Source organism: Eptesicus fuscus, chromosome 9 (assembly GCF_027574615.1).
Source record: "Eptesicus fuscus isolate TK198812 chromosome 9, DD_ASM_mEF_20220401, whole genome shotgun sequence".
Lineage (NCBI taxonomy): Eukaryota > Metazoa > Chordata > Mammalia > Chiroptera > Vespertilionidae > Eptesicus > Eptesicus fuscus.
In genome coordinates this window covers 93,334,709-93,349,278 of record NC_072481.1, presented here as the reverse complement: position 1 = coordinate 93,349,278, position 14,570 = coordinate 93,334,709, and the positions used below count along the sequence as shown (strand labels likewise).

General features: G+C 41.4%; 1 protein-coding gene across 1 annotated transcript in view; it reads right to left on the bottom strand.

The window, feature by feature from the left end:
* Nucleotides 1-775: 775 nt before the first annotated feature.
* Nucleotides 776-14,570, bottom strand: part of MYLK4 (myosin light chain kinase family member 4) — a 73,357-nt gene continuing 59,562 nt past the window's right edge. Inside the window, exons 4-11 of the mRNA XM_054721169.1 lie at nucleotides 13,591-13,684; nucleotides 13,405-13,514; nucleotides 12,377-12,518; nucleotides 9,430-9,500; nucleotides 7,506-7,634; nucleotides 6,752-6,904; nucleotides 3,618-3,696; nucleotides 776-834 (exon numbers count right to left, since the gene is read on the bottom strand). Coding sequence (XP_054577144.1) covers nucleotides 790-834; nucleotides 3,618-3,696; nucleotides 6,752-6,904; nucleotides 7,506-7,634; nucleotides 9,430-9,500; nucleotides 12,377-12,518; nucleotides 13,405-13,514; nucleotides 13,591-13,684 — 823 coding nt within the window. The 3' untranslated portion in view covers nucleotides 776-789. The remainder of the gene's footprint in view (nucleotides 835-3,617; nucleotides 3,697-6,751; nucleotides 6,905-7,505; nucleotides 7,635-9,429; nucleotides 9,501-12,376; nucleotides 12,519-13,404; nucleotides 13,515-13,590; nucleotides 13,685-14,570) is intronic.

Here is a 14,570-nt window from a genome sequence, read left to right as displayed (position 1 = left end):
TTGTTAAAATTGAGCTGCAAAAAGGCCTCGGACTCATTGCCCTAGGTTAGGGAGCTGACTTATGCCCCAAAAAGAACATAAATATTGGGGTTTCTATGAGCCTTCTATAATATAAGTACTCTTATTTGGGCTTCTCCTTTAGTGCATAAATTGGGCTAGCTCACTGATATAACAGAAGATATCCATGTGTAAAACTATTTCTTAAGAATTCCCACAAAATTCTAAGCAGGGTAGAGTCCTTGGGGTCCAAGATTGGGTGAAGACCAGGAGGCAGCTTAGGAGAGAAAAACAATGTGGGTTTTAGATTCAGAGACCCTAAGAGGATGACATTCTACTACTGACCAGCTGTATGGCTTTGGGTGAGTTACTGAGTCTTTGAGTCTCTAAAGCTTGGTTTACCTGTCTATGCAAAAAAAATATATTACTTCCTCTGATCTAACACAGCTGTTGTAAGGACCACCAGAGGCAGTTTCTGTTTCATTACGGGCACCTATTGAGCACCTACTATGTGCCAGGCACTGGTCTCGAGACGTTGTTTGGATTATCTCAGTGGAGCCACTTAGAAACTTAGGAAGTAAGACTATCCCCAACTCACAAACCAGGAAACTGAAGTTTCTCAGCTAGAAAGTGGCAGAGTCCGGGTGCAAATACTGCGATCTTTGTCCCCCAGCCCACCTCAGCCAAAAGACCACTCTGCTTCCCACATATGCAACAAACACTGGATTTCTCTTAAGGACTGCACACAGCTCGGCACCGAGACCAACCTTTCAAATGGGCCTCTTCTGGAGACTATTGGGTCACAAGGTCTTGAGCGTCAGAGCAGCGATTCTTCTCCTAGGAAAACCAGAAGACATTTGGGGAAGGATAAGAACTTTTTGCGTCAGTTCCTGACTTATGAAAATACTTGAGTCAATTATTTTCTACTGAGTAGAAAGTTCTTGAAACCTTGTTGCTAATGATCCTCTGATAGATACGATGAGTCCAGCTCAGGCGCAACCCCACTCTGCCCTGGAGCTCCTGTCATCACTACCCTCCCTCAGAGTCAGGGACAAAGAGCTCGGCACCTAACGACACCTGAATTTCACACATGTGTGTGCTGCCAAAACCTCCTTGGACACATTCACTTAGACAAAGCACAAGAGTCAGGACTGAGACTTGGGTTCCAGTGACTACAAAGACGCGCTGGACACAGAAACTGCTTCGTCCAAAAGTTTTCAAATCCAGCGGACAAGAGTCAGGTGCTACAAGAGAAGCTCAGGAAGACAGAGAAAGCACCTCCAATTGGGGGTTGAGAAGAGCCATATTAAAGGAGGTAGCATTTAAAATAGGCCTTAGACAATCGCCATGATTTGGGCTGATCTGGAGGGAGGAGTGGAGACAAGACTGGACCGAGATCAGGGCGTCTTGGAAGAGGCCTGAACTGTTGGCTGTGCCTGCTGTACACAATGGGGAGCACTTGAAGACTGTTTGATCAGGAGTAATATGATCAGAGTTGTAATTAAAGAAATCATGATTGGTGAATTAGCGAAGAGAGCCAATGGAGGTTGAATATCGGCTCATGTTTTATTTTATTAGCTCGGTGAATTGGAAGAAGAGCATGTGCTAAGGGAGTAGTGCTGGGAATGGAAAGGAAGGTAGAAGGCACTGGGAGATAAGGAAACAGGTCACATTTATTCAGTTTTCCTTCCTTCAGCCCCAAAGCATTTACTGTCTGTAGTAGGTGCTGGCTGAGTTCTAATAGACTTGTAGTTTGGGAATGCTTTGTTCCTTCCCACAGAGAGCTGTGTCTGATGCAGGATGGGTTATATATGGATGGTTGGGTTATAAGAAAAGCTTACGCTGTCTCTTCAGCTTCCTCATCCACAGACTGAGGAGAACAGTGCCTGTTCCAGAGGATTGGTGTGAGGCTTAAATGAGTTAATATTTGTATAGCAGTTAGAACAGTGCCATATAACTATAATTTTTATAATAATGAACTAGCTTTATCCAATGGAATTTTTTTAATCCTCACCATTCTTGAAATATCTACCCACCTTAGATAGAATAACAAAAAGGTGATTTTGTTGCTGTTATATCATTTAAAAAATATTTTTAAACACTTTCCAAATTGTATAATGTCATTAATTATCCGCTGTGGTTTCCATATTGTCCTACCATGTCAAAGTGTATTTAGACACCAATAAGCTTGGGTAAAAATACATTGGTGGAAAATTGGCCCAAAATAGGTTGGTAACCCTAATAAGCAGTTTATGTAGTCTGAGTAAGGTACAGAATAGGTAATATGTCTATTTTTACTTGCCATCAGTACCAATTATCAAGGAAAGGTATACTCAGACACAAGTAAAATTGAGTACTGATGCTGAATTTAGAAGCAAAGCTAATTTCAATAAAAACTGAACGTGGAAAAAATGAGTACCTGAAGCATAGTCATTCCAAGGTTTGCTGGTCAGTGGAAAAGCTCCATTCCGAACCCCAGGGAGTGGGGAGGACGAGGAGCAGAGACGGAGGAAGTGAAAGTGTGTCAGATTCATGTTACCCAGGGGCCATCTTGTTAATAACAGATGCTCACGTCACACCTACCCTCAGTGAGCCCGAAGACTTAGAGTGCTGATTGCTCTGAATGTATCTTGTTCAGTTGAACATTCTAAATGTTTAGTAAAGTTATTTAAATGCTACACATCTGCTTCCATGTCATTGACTTGAATGGAGAGGAGGCTATCATGGTCGTTCAGGTGAGGGTTGACCTGGACCAGAATAACCATGCGGATGGAGAGGACACAGATTCCAGAAGTAACTAGGAAAATAATGTGCAGAAGTTGGGGATAAATTAAGCATGAAATGAGGGGATTGAGGAAGAAAGAGGGAAAAATTAAGATGTCCTTTAAAGTCATTAAGTGGGGTCACTCTGGGAGGGGTTGGGGATGAGATGAGGTGTGGTGGGGGGAGATGAGTTCAATTTAGGAGAAGATCCAAGTGGAAATGTCAGTACACATGTGGATTGTGTACCTGAAGTTCAGGAAACAAATCTGTGCTAAAGAGACAGATGGGTGAGTCAGAATATAAATGGTAATTAAGGCCATAAGAGTAGATAAGGAATTTACTACAAGAAGTTATTGCAGGGAGTGGGCTCAATTATTCTCAATAAATCCTTCTGTCATCTTCATTTAGTCTCTGGTAAGAGTATCCTTCACATATACTTACATTAATATCTGCACCAAGCTGAGTATAATAGTTTTTGGTGCCAAAGAAGACTAAACCAGGTGAGCATAGAAGTTAGAAATTCTGAGTTCTGTTTTAAGGAGACATAACATACATTGATATAGTCTCCCAAACTTTATATGTTCATTTGACCTAGGCTATATGTGTGTTTGTGTGTTTAAGTATATATGCATAGCATAGTTTATAATAGATACAAATATTTAATAATAAACATAACACAATTAACATCTATTTTAAAAACACAAACTGCTCAATAAAAGCATTTTAAGCAATTTAACACTAGCATAGATTTGAAGGCTATAAGAAAAGGAATTAAATAGAACCGCTCTTAAGGCTAAAATTCTTCAAGCATCTGATCATCAAAAAACTGAGGCCAAACAAAGAAGAGCCTTGGTTACCTGTGTTTTGAGTCTCGAGTGGAGCTTGTGGTCTGACAACCAAGGGTGCTTGAGAGCTTCACTTGCACTTATTCGCCAACTATAGGGAAATTCAGAAGGTTATTAGTGGGAACATGCCTGATGAGGCCTGCACCTGCCATTCAAGCTCAGCTCTGGCCACTGCCTTTGGGAGATCGGATGCAGACGGTGAAGTTCCCAGGCCATTCTGACTGCTCTGAAATTGTCAGTGTCATGTAAGTTACCATCTAATTCAACCAGGGTAATAATATGGGTAAGACAAAGCAAGGCAACAATTCCAAATTCTTGTTAATAACTGAACATCTACTTTCAAATATAAGTAGACTAGAGGCCCGGTGCATGAATTCGTGCACAGGTGGGGTCCTGCCAGCCTGCCCCAATAGGAGCCAATCGGGCAGGGCCGGCCGGAGGGAGGGACCACAGGCAATTGGCTGGCTGGCCCCGCCCCCTGGTTGAGCTCCTGGTCCAGGGAACAATTTGCATATTAGCCTTTTATTATACACTAGAAGACCAATGCATGAAATTCGTGCACAGGTAGGGTCCCTAGAGGCTGCCAGCCGGGACCTCCCTTCATTCCACGCTGCCCCCTGGTGGTCAGCGCATGTCATAGCGAGCAATCGAACTCCCGGTTAATTGAACTCCCAAGGGGACACTTTGCATATTAGGCTTTTATAGAGAGAGAGGATATTATATTCTTGATGTACTGTCTGAGCTTCATAAACTGAGCTCTCAGTCAGTTGAAGAATAAACATATGTTTATTATTGTATGGACAAAATGCTACAATGATTCTTGCAAAAGCAATTGATGTATTAAAACTGTTTAATTATATGTATTACTAACTTTTTAATTAAAAAGTTTCAAAGAGTTAAGTAGAGAAATAGGTAGAAAGTTAATGTAAGTATTGGGAGAGAGTATTTTATATTCTGTCATGGTAATATTTAACGTTGGCCTTAGTTTCATCAGGTATTGACATGAATACTTAACTAGTTGTCATTCTGCCCAAATGTGTATCTGCTGCTCCTTTAGTGTTAATGAAACCTGCAGACAAAGGGAGCAGCAGGGCACAGGGCTGAAGTGCCACAGGCCTGGCTCAGAATCTGCCCTGAGGAGCCCTGACTGCTTCACTGCTCCCAGTGATAACATGATGGTGATAATAGCCACGCACCTCAGGATCTCCATGCGATCAAACCAAAGAACAGGTAAATGGATACAACAGGTCCTCAAATAATGTCATTTAGTTCAATGTCATTTCCTTATACATTGATGAGGAAAAAATCAATTTCAGCTGGGGACACTGTCTGTGGCATGTGTACTCTGTCCTGCCTGCAAGGGTTTCCTCTGGACACTCTGGTTTCCTCCCACAACCCAGAGATGTGCACGTGCATGCATTGGAGTGTCTGCACTGTCCCGTCTGAGCGAATGTGGGGTGTCTAGTGTGCCCTGCAATGGAAGGGCATCCTGTCCAGCATGGGTTCCACCTTCGCCCTGAGCCACTTTCAAGCCTGAACTAAAATAAGTAGGGCATGTCCTTGTTTTTAATTAATCTTTCTTAATATATATTAGCTCACCTTCATTTTTTGGTGTTTTGGTCATTATTTAGAAGTTTGTTGGTGCTTTTGTGACCAGAAATATGCCATAGGAATTTAACTCTTGCTTTTGTCAATTAGCCCATGGTAAAACTGGTTTCGGCATATGTCATTTGACTTAAAGTCAAGTTTCCAAGTGTCCAAGTTTTCTATGGGCAACATTAAATGAAGATTTACTGTATCTCTAAATAGGTTCTCAGTAAATTTGTATCTCTCATCTATCAAAGATTTGACAGAGTTGATGTTTTCCCTCTGTTTACTGCTTGGCATTCAGTGTTATAAATAATGATAATAACATCAGCTTTCCATGAATGTGCCTTTCCATTCAAGATAAAGCCTGTGCCTGTTCATTAGCCCTCCTCTCAGACTGAGACCCCAGCCTGGCCAAGTCCTCCTCCCCTTTAGGACTCAGCTCTGGCCCTTGTCAGTACACTCTATCTTTGCATTAGTCACATCGCATTATTTTTTAAATACCTGTCTCTTCTACTAGATTATGAGTTACCTAAAGGCAGGGGCTGGGCTTTATACATCTGCCCTCAATGCCCAAGACACATTCCCTGGCAGACTGTAGGTAATTACCTACTTGCTTCAGGAAAAGAGCCTCCTGTGTGGCAGGCACTGTGCCAGACCCTTTCCCATGTTGTGTGTTTACCAGCCCCTCCACTGCTCCCTCCTCTGTATTGGTTCACAGTCATGCTTATTAATAACTTAAAAGCCAAAACTATAATGAAACAATAAAGCAAGTATTGTTGGCCCTGAGAATCTTAAAAACTACCTAACTGTGCTATGTTTTAGATATAAAACCATTTAAAACTGTGTCTGCAGAGTAATGGAAATGTCCTTCCCCTGTCCATCATTCTAAAAGGCCAGCCTACTCTTCTTCACCAACTGACACACAAATGTTGTTTCAGCATGGCAGGAAATACAAGGCCATGGAGTGCATAACAGTTAAGTGACTGGCCTTGGGGGAAGGTAGGTTTGTGTTTGATTATAAATTCTACAACTTACTAGCTGTATGATCTTGGGCAAACTCCTGAGAGTCTAATCCATAAAACAGTAATGATAATTTCCATCTCATGGAATTGAGTGGGGGTTGAAAGAGATAATGTCCTGGCACAGTCTGGCCCATTATAGGTTCTCAAATGAAATAATAGTTAAGTGTTCAGCTACACAGAGCTGTATTCGTGCTTTGTAAATGTGAAAGGCATCATGGAAATAACTTATCCCAAAACCTTCATTTGCAGGGTTCACCGAGGCCCAGCGAGAGCCCTTTAGTGCAAGAGCCTTATTGCAAAAGACAAAGACTGGAGTTTTTGCAGCTCCATTCAAACCTCATGACCAAAGCAGTCCCATATATCAGTAAATTGGGTCAAGAGCATCAACTCTTCCTATTTACAACTTGGTGCAAGCATCAGTGACTTCACAAAAGGAGTTCAATAGTTATCTGTCATTAATTCTAATAGTCCTGGTGACATACTGTTCCTCTACAGCCCCAACTTCTTCCAGAACCCTGGATGAGCTGGCGTTACCTTTTCTCCTTAATGAGAAGCTTAGAGATGAACTCCTTGGCCTCTTCTGAGATGTTTTGAAATTCTTCCTCTTCTAAGTCCCACCTGCAGGCCAGGATGTTGTTCAGGGTCTCAGCATCATTATCACCCAGGAAGGGGGACAAACCACTAAGTCTACAAGACACAGGGTCCAGAGTGAGTATTTTTTTCAACTGCTTCAAACTCCTCATAAATAGGTTGCTCTTTGTGGTTCTATCATTTAAAAATGAAAGAAAGCAAACAACCTAATATTTAAACATAATTTAATCATAAAAATATACATTTTATCTCCCCTCAACCCATTTCTGTTAAAGAACTGCAGGGACCCAAGTGGCAGCCACACCTGACTGTGGATGTCACAGACCAGCACAACCTCCTCTTACAGGACTTACGGCTGAGATGGTCTGTCACACACGCACATGGCAAACAGGGGGAGTGTCACCTCTAGGGAGTAAGGGTTGTTTTTTAAAATTATTTTTAAGGCATTGGGTGGTGTCCTAAGAGTTGAAATGACCAGTGAAGAAGACATACAGTTACTTTTTCAGATGATGGTCAGGGAAGGAATTTACTTCTTTCACCCACAGCATGCAACAGAGCCTAGAAAGTAGTTGACTATGGCCTGGTGTTATTTATTCTTAAGATAGCTAAATTAGAGCTTTCATTCAAAATAGCAAAACCTCATAGAATATGCATGATGACTGAGAATACGTGTCAGGGAGATTGGTGATCTGCTTACAGCATATAGGCGATGACCCCCACACTCCACATGTCAGTGGGAAAGGAAACAAAATCATAGTTCACGACTTCAGGGGCAAGAAACTCTGGGGTTCCAAAGTTCACCTTCAGCTTCTCTCTGGGTTTGTATCTGAAATTTAGAAGACAAGTGGAGAGATGGTGAGTGGCAATCAAAGATCATGGAAATTTAAAAGACACAGTCTATAAACAAAATGACTTCAGCCATACAACAAGTTTAGAATAAATAGACTTTAAAAGAAATCACTTTAAAGTGTCAAAAACTTGTGAAGAAGTTCTAAGAGTTTTAAGTCATAATTCATACAATAAAACTTTAAAACTAATAATCTAAAACATCTATGAGAAAAGCCACTCAGAATAATTAGAACACCTGAACTATAAAATATCTATATATATAAAAGCCAAGCAACAGGAATGCCAGAATGACCGAATGACCGGTTGCTATGATGTGCACTGTGGCAGCCAACTGGCCCAACTGGGGCCCCGATCGGCTCCCCCAACCTCCTGTGGCTCCTCCCCAAGCCAGCTCCACCCCTGACCACCCCCCTTCTAATCAGAGGCAGGGACAGCCAACCTCCTGTGGTAGGCCCAACCCCAATTGGCCCCCATTGGGGCCTGACCAGCCAGATGCCACCCATGCACGAATTTGTGCACCGGGCCTCTAGTGACCAAATAAAAACTTACGTGATTCTTGACATGTAGATGGATTGAATAAACCCTTATTAATTAATTAGAGGCCTGGTTCACAAATTCGTGTGCCAGTGGGGTCCCTCAGCCTGGCCTGCTGGATCAGGCCAAAACTGGCTCTCTGACATCCCCTGAGGGGTCCTGGATTGCAAGAGGGCACAGGCCAGGCCGAGGGACCCCACTGGTGCACAAACAGGGCCAGGGAGGGACCATGGGAAGGCTCCAGGGCATGTCCAACCCATCTCGCTCAGTCCCGATTGGCCAGACCCCAGCAGCAAACTAAACTACCAGTTGAAGCCCCTTGGTGGTCAGTGCACATCAAAGAGAGCGGTTGAGTGGCCTTAGCATATCTTTAGTATTTTACACTTTGATTGGTTGAACAGACGATTGGATGACTGGACACTTAGCATATTAGGCTTTTATTGTGTAGAATACATTAAATGCAAAAATTTACAACATCTATTTTATTTCATTGTTAATGTGTTGAAGTGCATGTAAACTCTTTGTTCCCTTCAGAACCTTAGATGTTCCAGAACCCCTTGCTATCTTGTTTAGACTATGATTATTTTTTAAAGTAAATCTTGTTACAGATGGAACAAATATAAAAGACAGACAAACTCTTACAAATTCTGAATTAATGTTTTCAAATTTAATAACTTCACTGTACAGTAGGTCCTCGAGTTACATTGGAGATCTGTTCCTATGGTGCGATGTAACGCGATTTTCACCGTAAGTTGGAACCCACCTACATAAGCACCTACGTCACTCACATGGAGCACATGCACAGCAGTAATGAAGTGAAACAGTAAAAAAAATTTAAAAGAAAGTTAACAATTTCTGACCTTTACTTGTGGTAAATAAATAATAAAAAACATAAAGCACATATGTACATACGTCGAAATGACGGAACTTTTCTTTTATATAAATAAATGTGGGATGGCGATGTAACCACTAAACGACGTACGTCGAGTCAGACGTAACCCGAGGACTGCCTGTATTGGATTTTAATTGTTTATCTTTTTCTTGCATGCACTGTAGACACTTCTAAACATTCAAATCCCAAAGTCAGCAAGGTAAAGCTGAAACATAATTTTTGTTAAGGTAAATCTAAATAAGGGTATGAAACTAAGGGATATATCTATCAGATTTGTCTTTACAAAGAAAGAGCACTCATCGTGCTCCCTAACTCCATTCATGCACCTATGTTCAAATAGACGTACCTTCTGGCCAATCCAAAATCAATAATTTTTATTTGTTTAGTATCCCGATTCACACACAGGATATTCTCAGGCTGCCAGGAGAAAGAGACACATTAGCAATGAAAACAACCATCATTCACTCAAATTGTCCTTGAACCACGACTAAAAATACAACGATGCTCAGGAAAAACATAGCAGGCCTTTCACTTTGGGGCTGGCTTGTCTGTGTGGGTATTTTCTCCTTTAATTATGTGGTAGACGAGGTTTTGGGTACCATGCCAAACTTGCATTACCCCGCCTGTTCTCCCCCCTGCTCCTGCAGTTTACCATGATGTGTGAGGTCAGGCAGGAGGCCTCCATGAGGGAAGGAAAAAGGGGACTGCTTCAGTACTTTCCAAATGCACTGTGGGGGCTGTCTCAGACCTGACATCGGCCCCCCTAAAATTATGAAGTATGAATTTCCCTTCTTGGAGGAATATTTTACCCAAGGATTTATGAATTCTAAGAGAAATGGCCTGATTCATTTAAACAACCACCCCGAATATGCAGTAGAATATGAATCCTCCAACCTCCAGATTTTCCTTTATGCTTTGGTCTATGAGAAAGTCATGTGTCAAAGGAAGGCTTCCCCCATTTCATTCTTCATTCTCTGAAATTCCAAAGTTTTGCTGAGTTGGATCTCAATCCCTAACACCCTTGACTAAGTGTTCCCTTGGAGTTTGACTCTGGGAACACCTAGCCCTGCTAATAATCTGACAGTCTTGGGGTGAAGAGGGAGAAACATAGATAATAGCACTGTAACTGTTTACAGAATGTCTTACACATGTACCTACATTTGTTAGGATAGAAAAGCTTAGGTCAAAGAAATATGAGAGATTTAATTTAAAGTTAAGGTTATCCATAAAAGAGAAAATTTTCAACAAATTGCCTGGATTCTCAAGCTCTAATCCATCCCAACTCTTCCCTTATTGCTGGGGGGAGGAGGGGAGCATGAGCTGAGTAATTGAATACTTAGGATCCCATGTCCCATCCTTTAGGTGGGATCCTGTCTGGGTGGAGAGGAGGTTCAGATGAGATCAGAAACTCAGAAAACACTTTATGAAATAACATAGTCCATTTGGTTAGGTATAATGTCTTTGGAAGATCTTTTCTAAAATATCTCTAAAACAGATGTTCCTGAGAAAAAACTTTTGAGAAGTGGGTGCCATATAAGAACATTTGTTTTTATGCTTAAATAACTGATCAATCATGTATAAAGCTATCTAGTTGTCAGCCTACTATGACACCACACACAAAATTGTTTGCAGAATGCAAAGAAGCAGTTTCAAGGGCACTTCAAAAGTTATTTTTTTCTAATTATGGAATTAAAGCATATTCATTGAATAAGATTTGTAAAACAGAGAAAAATATAAAGGAGAGCATTTTTTAAGTCACCTCTAAGCTCCTCTACACATGATAAGCACTCAATATTTTTGGCCCTTTTCCTTCCAAGGAGCTTTCTGAAAGGATGACTGGTCTTTAACGGCCTGTCAAGCTGCTGCCTTTATTATTATATTTACATACAAGTTGTAGCCTAAATTATTCACTGCAAGTCCTCAGTCAACATTATGGAGCCACATATGAAGTTGTCTGACTTACGATAGGTCAGGTCCTAGTTCCAGTTGCCAATCAAATCCCTTTAGGGATATCTGCAGAATATCCATACTCAATGGAATGCTCCATGAAAATACGCATTCTCAAACTCAGCTCATAGCCGAGCTTTTTGCTAATGATTTTTAACCTTTGACTTTGCCATTTTATATACCACTTACTCCTGCCCTGTGAATGGGAGAGGCAGAGCACATAAATCAAAACAGCGAGGGAAGACAAGTTATAGGAGAGAGGCCCATGGGAAATTATTTAAGGAAGTTAAGTGTATTTACTTCTACAACCCCTGGTGAGTTTCCATAGATGGTATGTTACATAGAATACTTTATCTCACTGCCAAGCTGTGTAAACAGGGCAATGAGAAAATGTGCCACACAGAAGATATATTTCATGATGCTCAGCCGGAATATCAGAGCTGGTCAATTATTGGGCCTGGGTATTTCATTGGTTGTAACTAGCTACAACCTAGGGACTTCATAATGGGAGAGAAATCAAAAGGGAAGGGTAATTGCCTGGACAGTGTTGCTCAATAGTTGAGCATCAATCTATGAACCAGGAGATCACAGTTCGATTCCCAGTCAGGCCACATGCAGGAGGCAGCCGATCAATGATTCTCTCTTATCATTGATGTTTCTCTCTCTCTCTCCTCTTTCCTTCCTCTCTCTGAAATCAATAAAAACATATTAGGAAAACAAAAACAAAAATGGAAGGCTCATTGAATAAGAGAAGAAAGAAAGGCATCTTGGATTCCCAATGCTTACAGAAACCTTCTACCATTTCCAGCATTTTCTCACTACTCTTCTGGCTGTCCTGGATCCCGTCCTGCCACTGGTTTCTCTTCAGTGCTCTAGCATGCCCGTCAAAAAACAGAGCCCTAAAGTCCAGGGCTGCCTGAGTGAGTTTCAGAAGAATGCTGGGGACTCCTGGAGAGCTGAAAGGCTTGGCTACTACAAGGGTATGTTGACCTAGTAAAATCCTCCCACCTACTTAGCACATAATGTCAGGGACACAACTAGGGCACCATGATGGTGATGGTGATGGTGGTTTTAATTCTAAACTTTTAGGGAAATGATCTCCATGTGGATTCCCTTAACACAGACAAGTTGCAAGAATCTAAATAGTAGTCCCTAACGAAGGAGAATGCAAATATTAGTGGGTGACAGAAGTTGGAAATGGAAAGGTAAGGTTAAGAACCTGGATTTTTATTAATTACTTAATATGTACTTAGTGACAGTCTCGGTGTCCCAAGCTGGTGTATAGTGTCTGACGGGGCCCTCAGATTCACACGAGGGGAAAGGTCAGGATACAAAACATGTTCTACCTTCAGGTCCAGATGAAGAATGTACATCTGATGCATATGTCGTATTCCCTCACATATCTGCTTGATGAACAGGATGGTGTCCAACTCAGTCAGACTGTAGTTGTTGTCAATGATCCGATCAAACAGCTCGCCTCCGTCCACACTGCAGAAGGGAGAGGAGTGAAGTCCTGAGTCTTGATTCCTTCATGAACATGCTTTCCTTGCAGCAGGTTGGTGTGTAAGCTCCTCTAGCTCTTCCAATAAAGGTGTGCACACAGTTCTTTCTCTGCCTTCTTTGCTATCTCAGTTAGATGGCTCTTAGGTTGAAGGCCTTTGTCTTACCTGCCATCAGTTTTACAAAGTCGCAAACTCCCTTTCATGCAGTGGTTGCCGCTCTGGAGTAAGTCTACATCTACCATTTTCTAACAGACATGGAAAATAAAGAGGCCTCTAAGAAGGCAAGGAGAGAAATTATAAACACCAACTGAGGGTTAGACAGGGTCTCCTCAGATTAATTTCAGTGATAAAGTGCTTCTATGTGGCTGATGATAAATATTTAGTATTCAAAATTCCTTATTAAACAATGATAAAGAAAATCCAAAATGAGGAGAAATTGAACTGAATCACAATACTGATTCACTTTCTAACTAAACACTAAGTTTTAGAAAGTTGATTTTAAATGGAAGTTTCTTAGCCCTAATTATTAAGCATTTGACATGGACAGTAAAATGTAGTTCAAACATCACTATCCTCCAAGTCAACCAGAATAATATTCAAGCTGGATTTTTTACAGTATAGCTTACATAAAAAGTTTAGATCTATGTTGCTTTTCTACTTCTTATTAATTAAATCATATATGGAAATAGCTATTTACAAGTAATGTCCTTTCTGAAACTGATGAGATTATCAGAACCAGCTCATAGCCGAGCGTGGATCTGGAAACTTCGGCGATAGGACAGAGCACCATGGTCACAGATGCTGCGGGTCTCTCTCCACACGGTGCACAGCTTTTCAGGGGAGTGGAAGAGGGAGCAGAAGGGAACACATACTACTCCATGACCAGGACGATGTCATTCTTAGACTCGAAGGCATCGTAGAGCTGAATGAGGTTCACATGATCCAGCTGGTTCATGACAGTGATCTCATTCTTCACTTCATCCTGAGAAGAGAGAGGGACAGGCACTCAGTGAAGTGAGGATAACAGTAAGGAAACAACCACATGGCACAGCCTTTACCTTATCCTTCAGGCCTCTAGTCTTGATGATCTTGGCCGCCAGCTTTAAACCTGTTGCTTTCTCTTCACACTTGTGAACCTGGCCAAAGCGCCCCCTGCCAAAGAAGAGGACAAGGTGCAGCTTGAGGCTCTGTCCCCACCAGAACCTGGCTTAGTCACTGCCAACTAGATGAGGCAGTTGCCCCAAGCATTTCTCCTTTTGAGTTTGAATGAGCAAACCTGTTAGTACATCTACAGTAGCCAATAAACTTCTACAACAGTGTCAAGGGGTGGTCTGTAGGTCACTGGATCAGAATCTTCTGGGGGTAGAAATACATGTTTCACAGCTCTACCCCAGACCTACTGAGAAAGGAATCTGGGATGAGGCCCCAGAATCTGAATTTCACAACATTTCGTGGGTAATTCATATGCAGCCTAAAATTTGAGAACCTCTGTTATGGAGAAATTAGAATTGTTCTGAATACATAGAAATATAATAAGCTAGGCTTTGTAAGCATGTGAACAATACAAGTTATGAACAGACACATCGTTGTTGTTGTTTTTGGAAATTCATATAAATAAATAAGAAGTAATAACAATATTACATATAAACACATACATATACATACTTGTTTCTGAGCTTTTTAAAATATTTTTTTTCATTTATTTCATAGAAGAAGGGAGAGGGAGAGAGATAGAAACATCAATGATGAGAGAGAATCATTGATTGACTGCTTCCTGCATGCCCCCTACTGGGGATGATCAAGCACACAACCTAGGCATGTGCCCTGATCAGTAATCGAACCATGACCTCCTGGTTCATAGGTTGATGTTCAACTACTGAGCTACGCCATCTAGGGCAGCATCTCTGAGCTTTTTGACACTTTAGGTTGGATATAAATGTATATACACTTTGTAAGACAGCTTCTTACAAAGGTAATCACAGACAGCTATGCACCCTCATGAATAATTTTCCAGTCTGACTTGCTTGCTGATTTAGTA